Genomic DNA, 15,320 nt, shown 5'->3' with positions numbered 1-15,320 from the left:
GTGACCTCGGATAAGATGCTTAACCTCTCTGTGCCTCATCTTCCTCCTCTGTGAAAAGGGATAATAACACTACACGTCTCAATGATCGTTGGGAGCATTAAATTAGTCAGTCATGTAACATGCTCAGAACAGAGCGCCTGGCACATAACCAGTGCTATACGCACATCAACAAATATTAATGCTAACTAGCGTTACTATTACTTTTAGGTGTATGTCCTACGCAGATACTGAATCTTAGCGCTGACTTGGTGGATATTTGTTGAATGAATGGCTGAGGAGTGGGTGAGTGAGTGAGTGAATGAATGAATCAATGGACGAACAAACGAGTGACGTCTTGGCTGGCCAGGTCCCTGACCGTCTCGCTTGTCCCCGGGCACAGCCTGTGAGCGTAAGAACGTGGAGGCGGTGAGGATCCTGGTGCAGTACAACGCCGACACCAACCACCGCTGCAACCGCGGCTGGACAGCCCTGCACGAGTCTGTCTCCCGCAACGACCTGGAGGCCATGGAGATCCTGGTGAGCAGCGGCGCCAAGGTGGAGTCCAAGAACGCCTACGGCATCACCCCCCTGTTCGTGGCGGCCCAGAGCGGGCAGCTGGAGGCCCTGAGGTTCCTGGCCAAGCACGGTGAGCGCGGAGGGTCCCTGGGTTATGGGGTCCTCCGGGGGTGCAGCTAGGAAGGTCCTCAGAGACCCACCCTGAGGGCAGGCAAGTTGAGGTGTCACGGCGTGGGCACACTCTGATCTTCCCGGAGTGCTGTGCCGAGAAGGGTTCTGAGGTTGTGTCTGGGCTCTGTGGGAAAGCTGTGGAGATCCACCAGTGACGCCTGAAATTAGGCGTGAACTTGGTGGTGGGGAGGGGCAAGGTGGAGTGGAACACCAGCCCCTATTGGCGATCTCTAAGCTAGCCCAACATCCTGGTTTTACAAATGAGGAATCGGAGGCTGGGAAACGAGAAGTGAGTTCTCTGTGGTCACAGAGCAAATCGGTGGGAGAACCAGCCAGACTCTTGGTCTCCTGACACCACAACCACTTCTCTTTCCGCCACGTCACACTTCGGGCCAGCAGGGGCCTGGGACAACACTTAGATCGCTTCCTCGCTTTACAGCTGATGAAACCAGAGACCAGCATGGGAAAGCGATGTGTTTGAAGGCACCCGGCAAATGAGTGGCAGAGCTGGGATTTGAACTCGGGTCTTTGTACTCGTAATGGATCCGCTGACTGGAGAAAGTAAAACAATATTGCCTATGGCAGATGTGCTTGTGGTTAAAGAGCATTATATCTTCATCTCCCCCAACAACACTTCTGATTTTTATTCTCTCTCTCTCTCTCTGGGAAGTGACCCTCCCTCTGGCAAAAGTAAGCCAGACCCTGGGGCAGGGTTGGAATAATTTGTTGAAGACCTACTGTCTGTCAGACACTGTAGGAAGCAGGAACACAGATTGGGCCAATGTCGTTTTCTCCATAGTCATGTCACCGAGGCTCAGAGGTTAGATGAGTGGATCCTGTCAGAGCCTGGATTGTGACCACATCCATCTGATCCCAACCTGCATGTTCTTTGCACTCGGCCACCCCACTGGGCCTCGAGAATGGCCCTTGTGGGACTTGGCTCAGATAAGCATCCCCTTCACATGTGCCCGAGCAGTTAGGGGAACAGACTCAGGCACTTCCTCCAGCCAGGGACGAATCCTGACCCACCGGCTTGAGGACAAAGGGGCACAGGCAGGGTCCTGGGAGCCAGGCAAGGGGGCTAGGCCGAGGGCAGGGTCTCAGCGGGCGGGGACCGGCCGACTCTGCACATCTGCGGAGCTCTCCCGCCGACACAGGGTCAAGGCCTGCTCCCCCTGTGGGCTGAGTCCATCTTTAATCCAAATATTTTTCCTGTGCGAGCAGCCGGCTTTGCCAGCAGGGTCTGGGCTTCCAGGGGGCCCGACTGAGAGCTGGGGTCAGAGCTGCTCGCCGACTCCCCCTCCAGGGCGGAGGGCCGGACCTGTCCCTGTGCCCAGCCCCCTCCACCCTGGATAGCTGCCATTTGCAGGCACCTCCTCTGTGCCAGGTCCCGGAAGGCTATAACAGACTGCAGACTAGCTGACTCACAGATGACAGGAGCTGTTTCTCACCACCGTTCCAGAGATTGGAAGTCCATGGGCAAGGGTCTGGCAAATTTGGTGCCTGGTGAGGGCCCGCTTCCTGGTTCATAGACAGCCGTCTTCTCGCTGTGTCCTCACAGGTTGGAAAAGTGAGAGACCGTCTGGGGTCCATTAAGGAAAATAAATAAATAAATAAATAAATAAATAAATAAATAAAAATATATATACACACACACATATACATATATACATATATCAAATATATATATCAAATATATATCAAATATATATATATGTATAGTTGATTTTTTCAGAGAAGAAGGGAGAGGGATACAGAGTTAGAATCATTGATGAGAGAGAATCATCGATCAGCTGCTTCTTGCACACTCCCTCTACTGGAGATGTGCCTACAACCAAGGTACATGCCCTTGACCAGAATTGAACCTGGGACCTTTCAGTCCACAGGCTGATGCTCTATCCACTGAGCCATATATATATATATATATATATATATATATATATATATATATATATATATATATATATAGTTGATTTCAGAGAGGAAGGGAGAAGGAGAGGCTGAAACCTCAATGGTGAGAGAGAATCATTGATCAGCTGCCTCCTGCACACCCTCTACTGAGGATCAAGCCCACAACCTGGGCGTGTACCCCAACCGAATATTCAACTGTGACCTCCTAATTCCTAGGTCGATGCTCAGCCACTGAGCCATGCCATTGATTAGGGTGCAAATCCCACTCCTGGGGGCTCCAGATGGAATCACCTCCCAGAGGCCTCGTCTTGTACCACCACCGCATTGGGGCTTAGGTTTCAACCGATGCATTTTGGGGGACACCGTCTACAGCAGATATTTACTTATCCTCGCAGTATCCCAATTATTGGGTTCCGTTATTCCATCAGCAGATGAGGGAATGGGGCTCCTGAGGGCTGCCCAAGGCCACGGAGGTGGTAAGCCAGGAGACAGAAGCCTCACCGGTCCTTGTCTGTCCCCAGAGCCTGTGCTCAGTCCACTCGGCCAGAAATCGGTCATCAAAAAGGAAGGCTCCTCAGAAAACCTGAGCTGAGCAGGGGGCCCGAGGGAGGAGGTGTGGTGACCAGACACTTTGGATTTCAGCCCTTCCCGACTGTCCACTGCCTCTCGGTTCCATTCCTGCCGAGTAAGAGGGGCTGCGAACGGTCCCAGAAACCGGAGCCCTCGGCTCTCCGCCTCGCCGCCAGGAGGTGGAGGTGCAGAGGGAGACTGGCACCGGGCTGGCCTGCCCATTCTGTCCGCAGAGAGCAGTGTCCTTTTCTAGGGAGACAGGAAGCCATTCCTCGTCTGTTCTTGGAAACGGGAGGCAGAGGTGGATGGTTGTTGGGGTTCTTCTTTCCTAGGGGGCTCTGTGCTCCCTAAGACCTGCGAGGGCCTTCCTCACGCCGGCCCAGGCTGCTTTTACACGGAGAGGCGGGGAGGAGCCTGGCCTCTGCCATCAGTCAGGCCATCTCCCATGCCTCTGCCATCAGTCAGGCCATCTCCCATGCCTCTGCCATCAGTCAGGCCATCTCCCATGCCTCTGCCATCAGACTGCTCAGGTTCAAGTTCTGGCTCTTTACGTATGAGCTGGTGGGTCTGGGGCAAGGTGCAGAGGTTCGCTGTGCTACGAAGCACAGAGATGAGGGTAGCACTGACCACACGGGGTCCTGCCGTGGATCAAAGACACAACCACGTGAAGCACGGTGCCAGCTCTGTGCGACAGCTTTTCACCCCCGAGGGACCTCTGTGTTACGGAACGGAGTTGGGGGTCCTCCGGGGGGACCCATCCTTTCTAAGGACCCAATGTGTCACGGAGGTTAGCACAGGGACCTCCCGCCAGGGACAGTGACGCCCTGACCGCTCCCCGGTCTGCCTCTTCTTCGCCAGGCGCTGACATCAACACGCAGGCCAGTGACAGCGCGTCGGCCCTCTACGAGGCCTGCAAGAACGAGCACCAGCTGGTGGTGGAGTTCCTGCTGTCGCAGGGCGCCGACGCCAACAAGGCCAACAAGGACGGCATGCTCCCGCTGCACGTCGCCTCCAAGAAGGGCAACTACAGGTCAGCCCAGGCCCGGCCTCCCCCAGCTCCCCATCCCCCACCCTCCCCCGCAACCCACCCTGGGGGGCTCCGGGTGTCCTGCCCACAGGATGAGGAAGGCTCGGTCAGAGAGGGCACCTTTGGAGGGTAAGAGGAAAAGCACTGGCCAGCTGGCCAGCTAGGGTGAATGCCCACAGCCGCAGCAATGACAGTGATAAAGCCAACGCTAGCTCCGACCACCACTCTCCATTAGGAACTAATTTAATCCTCTGGATAAGCCCACTTTGAATGATCCTTTGAACGGATCTTCCCAGGCAAATACTGTTATCTCTGTTTTTTTCAAATGAGGAAGCCGTGACACAGAGAGGGTGAGCGATTTGCCCAAAGTCACACAGCCGGTAGATAGTAGGAATTCACCCATCCCCGATGTCACCTCTATAGGAATCCCACTCAAGGTGCCAGATACACATCTGGACGTGAGGTTATTTCTGGTGAGGATGCAAACACAACCTTTAAGGCAATAAGCCAGCATGCTAGATGCCTACAATAATACAAGTAGTACCCGTGGTAATAGCTCACCTGTACTGAGCACTTCCTCTGTGTGGGTACTCTGAGCAAGACGAGAGAAGCGTACTGCTCCGGGTGGGGCCTGGTGGGAGGAGGGGTGCACAGGTCTGTACACACATACACACAGGAATACACACATGGCATAACGAAAGAGCATTCACAGCGGTCCCAGGGCACACAGGAAGCAGAGCTGTGCTAGAGCTGACTGTTCACGTTGATAGCCTGAAATGGGCCATGGTGAGAGAGAGTGTTTACACCACAGAAACTGGTGCATACTACAAATCATGGGCTCCTCCAGACAAATTAACTGTGTAGCCCAGTAGGGCAGCGATTTTCAGTCTTTTCCATCTCATGACACACATAATGAATCACTAAAATTCTGCAGCGCACCAAAAGATACACTGTGTTTATTTGCTGATCTGAGATTAAAAAACAGGTATGATTTTGATATATTTACCAGATGGCTATTGTTGGTTGTAGTCATTTTTTTTTGACAGTCTAAGGGGGAAGAGGTCAGGGCCCCTGACTAAATAGCCAGGTAGTGCATGTTTTAAACATTGCTGTGGCAGCAACTAGTATCTTAGCGTCCATTTTGCAGCTGACATGTAACAGAGACATGCATTTTGGACCTCACTTTTGACCTCCTTGCTCTTTAATATTCTTTCTGTTTTACTTCTAATTTAGACTATCTTTGCAAGCCATTTAAAACTCTAAGAAAAGGCAGAATAGATAACATTTATTAAATTAAATTAAAATGTAGCTCATAAAGCACGTTCTCAAGCAAGTTAGTACCCCCATGAACTACAAGGGAAACTGAGGCTCAGAACTCAAGGCCTCACAGGAAGTAAGAGGGGAGTGCGTGGGCCCAGACCTCATTCCCCACCCGCCCGCTGCAGGAAGCTGGCTGGCTGCCTGTGTCTTCTGCGGGAAGTGCTGAGGGTTGGCATCCGTGTGTCTCAAGGTGTGAGGCAGGGGTCACCTGCAGCAGACTCCCAGGCCCCCCCGGCCTGCAGAGCCCAGGGCCCTGCATTCTCAGCAGTTCCCTGAGTGACTCTGAGTAGCACTGTGATGAGAACTGGCAGTTTGCATGCTCGGCAAGCTCCGCTGTGTGCCTGCCCTTCCTCCTTCACGGAGGACCTGCCTCCTGCTGCAGCTCCCAGCAGCTCCTGGAAACGCTGCCCACTCCTGGGTGGGGGCCCTCCGTGCCCTGGGACACCCTGGTGGACTTTTGCTGGCTCCAGAATGAGCATCACATGGGCTCAAGAAGAGGTAACACCCCCCCCCCAAACACACACACACACACACACACACACGCAGGGCCAACACAGAGCAGCTCAGCGGTATGGCCGCGGAGCTGTCTGTGGGCGGCTGTTTCCTTTGTGAAAGTCTCGTTCACAGTCAAAGTTACCCTGAATGCTGACAAAGGTCACGCCACCGTGACCCGGTGACCCAGAACACTTCCACGTCGTAAGCAGCGGGCAGTGTGCTATATATAATCACCCCGGTTGCCAAGATACCAGTAGCTACCACTTACGGAGTGCCTACTATGCGCAGCTCAGCTTAACTTGCAAGATCTCATTTTATGCTCAATAGCAATCTCAGTGAAAGTATTATTAAATTGTGTTTTGTAACCTGGGCAGAGCAATCGACCTTGCTGATTGGTTACGGAGAGAGAATGGGAGCAGCTCATAGGATCAGTTCTGGAGGGGCAGGGAATGGGGCCTCTTAGACCCCGAGGGTTCTGTCGGGCAATGGTCACCTCTGCTCCTCTTCATAAGGTGCCCTTTGAGCAGGAAGCACCCTGTGTCCCAGGACCTGCCCAGGGAGAAGGGGGAAGGCCCAGCCTGTCCTCCAGCCCACAGAAGGGGCTCGGGAGAGAGGTGATGACATGGATAATGCAGTAGGGATCCCAACATGGCCACTCCCCTGTGTTAGGCGGACTGGGGCACCATGGAAAGGTCTGGTCTTGGACATATATCCTGGCCTGGCTTTGCCATTCACCTCCGGTCCAACCTCACTCGTATTCCTGTCCCACGCCCATGCCTCAGTTTCCCCCTCTGAAAAATGGGACGGCTGGACAACTGATCTCCAGACCTGTCCAGCATCATACATTCGTGTTCAGGTTGGCAAAGTCCTACAGAGGCGACGGTAAGAGGGTATTGCTACGTCACTGAGATGCTGCTTCTGGGCATCTAGGTGGCGTCCAGTCACGTCCCCACATTTCGGCTGCTTTCCCTCTGTTCAGGGGGGGATTGCTCGAGACCAGCTGTGACCTGCCAGAGAGACCAGCCCCATCTGGCGGGTGGCCCCAGGCAGTCCCTCTTGCTGTTCTTTCCCCGAGCCTGGGCAGGTTACGGCTGTTAGCGAGCATTTGTTGCCAGTGGCCTCAGTCCAGGGTGAGGCCCCAGCCCTGCCTTTGACCAGCACCTCTGCAGAGCAGGGTCAGGCCTCCCATGCCTGCACAAATAGGAATTAGGAGGCAATTAGTCCCCCTGATGTGTGAATTTCCTTTTGAGGTTTCAGACGAATTTCCTTTTGAGATTTTAGGTAAATAAAGCATTACTAACAATAATAACATTTTCCACCAAGACCCTAGCAGAGGTTGCTGGCATTAGATTCCCAGGAAGCAGGGAAATCAGCGTGCCAGGAGGCAGAGAGGCGTGGGAACAGGCCTGGTGGCACCGCCTGGCCCTGCCATGGCCACCTCCTTGGAGCCCACACGGGGCTGAGAGGTCACCTGTCATCAAGGATTAGACAGATTAGGGTCTGGAATCACGACAGAAGCTTGTTCCCGCAGGTAGCAAAGGTCCAGGGAAAGACAGCAAGAGACAAGGGGTCAAGAGAGCTGGGGTCAAGCTCCCCAGAACTGCTTTACGACCCTTGGTTAGTCACTTCATTTCTCTGAGCCACAGACCTGCTCTGGTTACCTCACAGGGCTGCAGGGAAGGTCAAACGGGACGGACAAGTAGTGCATCACGGAGAATGCGAGGCCCCATGACACATCTGCTACCCAAAACGTAAGGGGGTGGTTAAGAGGGTGGCCCTCTCTGTAGGGGGGATCAGACTCCCTGCATTCAAATCCTGGCGCCATCACTTACTAGCTGTGCACCCTTGGGCAGGTCACACACCCTCTCTGGGCTTCTGTCTCCTCATCTGTAAAGGAGGATAATACTAGTACCCACCTCCTAGGGCTGTTGGGAGGGCATAACAGAGTAACACAGGTGAAGTGCTGACGGCTGTGCTGACAGTACTAGTGCTTAGTACACTTTGGTGGCAGAGACGTGCTGATTCAGCGGAAGAGAGCGGCCCAGGGATCTCCAGCCTCAGCAGGGACTGTCCAGCCCACTCCAGGCCACAGGCAGAGCAGAGAGGCTGGGAGAGGCCAGAGTCAGACTTCAGCATAAGAGGCACTGAGACAGGACAGGGGGGAGGTGACTTCATGGTCACCCAACTCCACCGCTCACTGGCTATGTGACTTTGGGAAGGCGGCTGAAGCTCTCTGAGCCTCAGTTTCCCTCTCTGTGAAGCAGGGATAGCAGCAGTCCCACCCCTTCCAAAGGGAGTCACTGGGGAGGCTGGCCGGCTCCTCAGCGCCCCCTGCCGGCAGGCCCGTGCCTCCCTCCTTCCCTTCCTCCCTGCCTCCCTCCCTAGAGCAGTTGCGAGGGGCCGAGCCCGGTCCCTCAGCGCCCCCTGCCGGACCGTGACCCGACGTGCGCGCTCCGCCTTGCAGGATCGTGCAGCTGCTGCTGCCGGTGACCAGCCGCACGCGCGTGCGCAGGAGCGGCATCAGCCCGCTGCACCTGGCGGCCGAGCGCAACCACGACCACGTGCTGGAGGCGCTGCTGGGCGCGCGCTTCGACGTGAACGCGCCGCTGGCGCCCGAGCGCGCGCGCCTGTACGAGGACCGGCGCAGCTCGGCGCTCTACTTCGCCGTGGCCAACAACAACGCGCACGCCGCCGAGCTGCTGCTGCGGGCGGGCGCCGACCCCAACCGCGACCTCATCAGCCCCCTGCTCGTGGCCATCCGCCACGGCGCGCTGCGCCTCATGCAGCTGCTGCTGGACCACGGCGCCAACATCGACGCCTACATCGCCACGCACCCCACCTCCTTCCCCGCCACCATCATGTTCTCCATGAAGTACCTGTCGCTGCTCAAGTTCCTCATGGACCTGGGCTGCGACGGCGAGCCCTGCTTCTCCTGCACCTACGGCCAAGGCCTGCACCCGCCCGCGCCGCCCCCGTCCGGCAGGTTCAACAACCTGCCTGCCTGCGACAAGGCGCCCTGCGTGGTCCAGGTAGGGGTGTGTATGTGTGTGTGTGTGTGTGTGTGTGTGTGTGTGTGTGTGTGTAGGGTGGGGGGCTGGAGGGCGGGATGCCTGGGATGCAGCCAGGCCCGCATGCTTCGGAGGCGGCAGTGAATGCCTTTGGAGAGCCTGTGGATTAGCAGTGAGTGCACTTCGGTGGCAGTGGGACCGGGTGGTGAGAATGTTTTAGAAGCAGCAGGACTTAGGGATTCACAGGAATCGTTAAATCCATTCTGGTCTGCTGTCTTGGGAGATTTAAGGAAGGAACAGTGGAGCAGGGGAACTCTGCAAAAACAAGAGGTCATCACCCCCAGCCAACCTGTGGCTGGAACGGGAGGTTGAATGACCAGGATGCGGGTGGAGGTGAGAGCAGGTTGGTCCGAGGTCAGGTGAGATGCAGGGTCAGAGCAGGACCTGTCCATGGTGACGACTTAAGAAGTCAGCCCTAACCGGTTTGGCTCAGTGGATAGAGCATTGGGCTGCAAACTGAAACGTCCCAGGTTTGATTCCGGTCAAGGGCATGTACCTTGGTTGTGGGCACATCCCCAAAAGGAGATGTGCAGGAGGCAGCTGGTCGATGTTTCTAACTCTGTATCCCTCTTTCTTCCTCTCTGTAGAAAAATCAATAAAAAAATAAAATAAGGAGTCAGAACTTAACATCAAAGGAAGTTAGAGCACCCTGCTCTTGGAGATACAGAGGCTAACAGCCATCACTGATGCACATACCACCTTAGTTCTCATAAACCCTTGAAGCGGATTTATGAGAACTAAAATATACCCATATGAAAATATGGGTATATTTTCATAAACGCTTGAAGTGGGTTTATGAAAATATACCAGTTTTCTAGATGAGGAAGTTGAGGTTTAGAGAGCTGATGCAAGTGGCCTCAGTTGCCCACCGCCCATTTTTGGCAGCAGAGGCCTGTGTTGACGAGAGAAGGGCCTGGATCCTACCTGGGTGTGCCCAGTGTCTGTCCTCGGACACGGCCCCTGCCCTCGCCAGCCTGAGGCCGCCACCCGCAGGGTGAGCTGGCAGGGGCGGTGCCCTCGTCCGGGGCATCCCAGCGCGGTGTGTGCTCCCTTTCAGTTCTGCGAGTTCCTGTCCGCCCCCGAGGTGAGCCGCTGGGCAGGGCCCATCATCGACGTCCTCCTGGACTACGTGGGCAACGTGCAGCTGTGCTCGAGGCTGAAGGAGCACATCGACAGCTACGAGGACTGGGCCGTCATCAAGGAGAAGGCAGGTAGGGCTGTCCCTGCGGCTGGCAGGTCTCGCTGCTCGGCTCCGGGCTCCGAGCGTGGGACCCGCCTGCTCTGGGCCAGGCTCTGTGCTGTGAGTCACACACGGCGTCTTCGGGATTCTCTGTTTTGTCACCGAGAAGACTGGCCCACAGGGACGATGTCACCTGGGCCAGGGTCTCACCGCTGGTCAGTGGCAGATCTGGGATTCAAATCCAGGTGTGACCCACTCGAGTCCTTCCACTAAGTCCTTCCAGGACGTTTTCAACAGTTCCGGCTGCCTAAGGGCCATCGGGGCGCTCAGAGCAAGTTGCCCACGTTTGTGGGCCGCTGAGCGGCAGCCCGGTGAGGTCCAGGGAAGAACACCGACCTAGAGTGTCCCACACTGCAGAGGGCATGTGACACACACGGCATCTTATTTAAAAGCGGGAGCTGGGGCAGGGCCTAGGAGCCTGCATCTCAGCGTGCTGCCGGGCGGTGCCAGTGCTGCTGGTCTGCAAACCCCCCTGGAGCAGCACTGGTGTGGGGGGCGGCCCCCTGAGCACGGGGCCAGGAGCTTGCGAGGTGGCCGTGGGCCTCCGTATCCACCTCTGAGCCGAGGAGCGTGGGCGTGTCCAGCCCCCTTCAGCTGTGCCAGCCTGAGGTGGCCGGGGCGGGGAGGTGGGGTTTGGCCAGCGTCCAGCTGCTGTGGGCAGTGCCGGTGGGGCAGCCTGGCTAAGCCAGTTGGAGAATCCCTCTTAAGCACTGGAGAGCTCCCTGGGCAGGTGAGATGTCAGAATCAGTGGGACCGAGAAGTGGGTGCCTGGCCAGAGGGGTTCCGGCTGTCCCTGGCTCTCTCTGGCTCCGAGGGGCACAGTCCCAGCTCTGGCGGAGTGTCAGTCCTGTAGCGCAGAGACTGACGGGCGGCAAGGGGTACTGTCCCCCCGCTGCTGCCTCCCCCAGGGGAGACCGTGCTGGCTCGTTGCCTGTCCAGGTGCCCCATGCCCCAGGGCCCGACTCTGACTTACCAGGTTCTCCCTGATCCCCACGCCCCTGTGAACCTAAACCTACTGTCAGAGTTTGCATTTGGACAGGTGCCTGGGAAGCACTTGAACTGAGACCCCTGATAAAGTTCCGGGGCCGGCAGCAGGGGTCGGATGGCTTGGGCACAGCCCTGGATGCTCGCTGGGCATTCACTGACTCATGAGTCATTGGTTATACGGTCACCATGACCTTCCTCGGCCGCTAGAGGGTGGAGCAGGCCGTGCTTGGATGTTGGCCTTCCCCCTCACTGTCCCCTCCCACTCTCCTCACTAGAGAAAGCTCATCCCTCACAACTAGACAGCGTCCCAGGGGAAAAGAGCAGAACCAAACACCTAGTGACAAACGGGCAGAGCAAATAGTTCTTAACCGGTAGCTGCGTGGTTGCCGTAAAGCCGACCTCCACCTGCAGAACACGCCGTCTGTGCTTTTTCCTTCGATGCTGTGAAGCTGATGTTGTGATCCACGAGAAGGGCGGGCAGAGGCTCTGAGAGGTGGCCCGTGAACCCAGTCTCCTAAGTCATCCAGGCCACCAGCCAGGCCTGGGGGTCCGGGTCCTCCGCCCACTTCTGCCCACCTTAGCCTCCCCGTCCCTCAGGTTCAGTCTTCGCTCACCTGAGAAAGGGGCAGGCTTCCCAGCCGGCAGGCTCTGTCCTGAGGGAGATGGAGAGGCAGTGGAAGTGCCAGAGGTACAGCGACGGCACGTTCTCACCTCGGGAGGCAGCGCCTCGGCTGCCTGGCCCCTCTGTGCCCCCCCCCACGTGCCCTCTGTGCCCGTCTTCCCTGGGCCTCCTTGGCCTGGCACTGACTGATGTGCCCCCTGCTTGGCATGCCCCTGCCTCCCTTCCTCGCCTGGCAAATTCCTGCCCGATTGTCAATCCCCGCAGCGTGCGGTGAGAGAGCCTTCTGCAGAGGTCCCTGGCCCGCCCCTCGCTGTCTCAGACTGGCCGCAGAGCCAGGCACAGCGAAGGGGGCGGCATGCGTTTGTTGAGTGAGTAAATGATTAGGGCCTTCTCTGATGCCACAAACATCTTCCCTGTGCCAGACCTTGTGCCCGGGGCTGAAATAAAGGGCCCCATTACATTTTTACCTCCTCCCCTCCGACCCCTTCCTTCCCTCCCAACCCCTCAGCAGCTGAGACAACTCCACTGTCGTCCTTTCACTGAGGGGCCGCCGGCGAGGCAGCCAGGTGGGATTCTGGAACCTGGGACCTGCTGGTCCCTGCCCGGTCCCTGCCCCGTCTCTGCACCCCCGGAGCCCGGAGCTGAACTGCATGCACGGGGGCATGTAATAACTGGGGTTCCTCCCCTGCTGCTGAGGGCTGTGTTGAGGGTCCAGGCAGTGTGTGCAGAGGAAGAAGCAAACCCTTCGCGGGTTGCAAACGACAGGCCAGCATCTCTCTGTCCTTTTCCCAGAACTTCCGAGGCCTCTGACTCACCTTTGCAGGCTGCAAGTTCGAAAGGCCATTGGCAAATACCGCCTCAAACTCCTGGACACGTTGCCGCTCCCCGGCAGGCTGATTCGGTACCTGAAGTACGAGAACACCCAGTAACCAGGGCGCTGGAGAAGGCGTGCCCTCAGACTGTCTCACTGGATCTCAGGACTGCTGTCCCCAAGTCCCGGGGCCCTGCTGATGGCCGGGGCTGAGGGCTGCTCCCCCTGAGCTGGGGCAGCCGCTGTGACCTCACCGGTCTCTGGGCCAGAGCTGTGCCCAGAGCAGAGAGCGGACGATGTCAAGGAGGAGGGAACTCCTGTTTCTTTGCAAATGGACGAGCGGATCCCAGACCTTCTCTGCCATCGGGAAGGGCAGGGACTTCTGATCCGGGTGGGGCGGGGCAGCGGGTGGGGAGGAACGTGGAGTGGGGGCACTGGAGCATGTGCCTTCCTGGACAAGTTCCCTGTGGCCCTGGCCCTGGCCCTGCCCCTGCCCCTGCCCCTCTGCCCTGTGAACCCCTCCCACAGGTATGGCCTGTGGGGGGGCGGGGGAGGGCTGGGGAGACCCTCGGTCCCAGAGGGCTTCCTGGTACAATAAACGTTGCACAGATGCCTCCTTGCCCAGCGTGGTCCCTCTCACCAGACGCGCCGGGGCCTGGGCCCGCAGCCCTGCTCGTGGCGGGAGTGGGGGTGCGGCGGGGGCTGGGGACAGGGCACACGGGTCACCCCGGTTTGGGCTGCCCCAGTCCCCGTGCGGCTCTGTGGGGTGAGCCAGGCAGGAGCTGCCGCCACCTTCGATGGTGCAGGGAGAAAGCCGAGACCCCTGCGCTGAGCCCAGCACCCCTGTTTCACAGACGCTGCGGGGACTCCCCAGAGTTGTCCTCCCCGGTGTGACGAAGCCCTGGAGGGGACCTGGGCGGGCCGCCTCGCGGAGGGCCACCTCGTGGAGGGCCTGTGCCGGCTGCCCTGGGATCTGGAAGAGTCTTAAGCCGGTCACACCTGGTTTCAGGCCGCGGGAAGCGAGCGCTGGGCCGTGTGGGGGGCCTGGTCTGCGTCCAGCTCTGCCTGAGCTTGCGCCTCGGGCTCCTCATAGCTGTGGCCCTCAGGGCCTCGCCAGCTCCCACCTGCCAGCTTTGCAGAGAGTCTGCCCGGAGGGGAGGAGCCCAGCAGCACTTTACAGCCACGTCAGAGGCAGTCAGCGGGCGGGGCTGCTCCCTCGTGGTCCCGATGGGCCCGGGCACACGCAGCCAGTCCCCGGGGTTCCAGCCGGGGTGGGTGGCCACGGCCCATGCTGCCGTGCTCCAGAGGTTCTGAAAAATCCACGGAAACCCGGCCCTCCCAGACCGAGGGTGTTCATGCCTGCTGGGCGCGGTGGGGGGCAGTGATGGGCTGGGGCAGAAAATGTTCAGGTGCCATCGATCGCTGTGGGGCTGGCTATCAGGCCAACTCGTCACCTGTGGCCTTCTCTGCTCACTTTGGGACCTACAGGGTCTTGGCAGGCAGTGCCCCAGGCACCCAGGGTGGTCGAGTGAGACGCGCCAGGAGAGGGGAGGTTGAGGCGGGAGGTGGGAGGGGGAAGAGGGAGGCTAGGCCATGGCCTATTGGCACCATTTACTTACAGGATGGGGGACTCCTGGGCTCGGGATGTCCTGGGGCCGCATTTGGGTTCTTGGATTATTTTCCTTCTTTTAAAAAAATATTTTTATTGATTTCAAAGAGGAGAAAGGGAAAGAGAGAGAGAAACTTCAATAATGAGAGAGAATCATTGATCGGCTGCCTCCTACACACCCCACACTGGGGTTTGAGCCCAAAACCTGGGCATATGCCCCAAAGGGGAAATGAACCGTGACCTCCTGGTTCATAGGTTGAAGCTTCATCTCTGAGCCACGCTGGCCAGGCCATTGTTTCTTTAAAAAAAAAAAAATCTTATTGATTTATTTGAGAGCGAGAGAGAGAGAGAGAGAGAGAGAGAGAGATCAATTTGTTGTTCCACTTACTTACGTACCCATTGGTTGATTCTGTGGGTTCGGGATTGAACCCCAAACCTTCACATATCAGGACAATGCTCCCTCAGCTCAGCTGCCACTCCTTCAGGACTGGCTTCTTGGGTGACTGATGTTTATCCATGTCGGCTGGTCACAGCCACTGGTCAGGACCCTTTCCTTCCAAGGGCCTTCTGAGTAGCTGTCCCTCAGGCTGTGCAGCTGGTACAGCTTTGGGCCATCACCGCTGGGTTTCACAGTCACCCCCCTCTGCAGAACCCCCCCCCCCCCACACACACACATGCTGCCCCAGACCTCCTCCCTGCCCCCACTCCACCCCGCACAGGATTCAGCCTCAGCGATGTCTCCACAGCATCTCCAAACACTCAGAGCCCTGAACACCGCTCCACGCCAGCCCCAGAGCCCGGACCTGAGGCTGAGCAGGCGGTGGGCTCCCGCTTCACCTTGAACGAGGTCGATTTGTGTTCTGGGCGGGAGCAGCAGCGCTGAGGCCTTCCTGGGTGTGTGTGTGTGCCCTCCCCCCCCCCCCCCCCCCCCCCCCCCCCCCCGCTGCACCCACGTGGGCACTCAGGGTGCCAGCACTTCCCCTGAGCTCAGTCA

The 15,320-nt window shown here is 57.8% G+C and overlaps 1 protein-coding gene across 2 annotated transcripts in view; it reads left to right on the top strand.

Moving 5' to 3' along the window:
• Positions 1–13,329, top strand: part of ASB2 (ankyrin repeat and SOCS box containing 2) — a 37,430-nt gene extending 24,101 nt beyond the window's left edge. For both annotated transcript variants that reach the window (XM_036411678.2, XM_036411680.2), the window contains 5 exons: positions 380–625; positions 4,006–4,177; positions 8,454–9,018; positions 10,115–10,268; positions 12,699–13,329. In XM_036411678.2, coding sequence (XP_036267571.1) covers positions 380–625; positions 4,006–4,177; positions 8,454–9,018; positions 10,115–10,268; positions 12,699–12,835 — 1,274 coding nt within the window. In that variant the 3' untranslated portion in view covers positions 12,836–13,329. The remainder of the gene's footprint in view (positions 1–379; positions 626–4,005; positions 4,178–8,453; positions 9,019–10,114; positions 10,269–12,698) is intronic.
• The last annotated feature ends 1,991 nt before the right edge of the window (positions 13,330–15,320 follow it).

Source organism: Pipistrellus kuhlii, unplaced genomic scaffold (assembly GCF_014108245.1).
Source record: "Pipistrellus kuhlii isolate mPipKuh1 unplaced genomic scaffold, mPipKuh1.p scaffold_m20_p_41, whole genome shotgun sequence".
Classification (NCBI taxonomy): domain Eukaryota; kingdom Metazoa; phylum Chordata; class Mammalia; order Chiroptera; family Vespertilionidae; genus Pipistrellus; species Pipistrellus kuhlii.
This window is presented reverse-complemented; position numbering and strand designations above follow the sequence as displayed.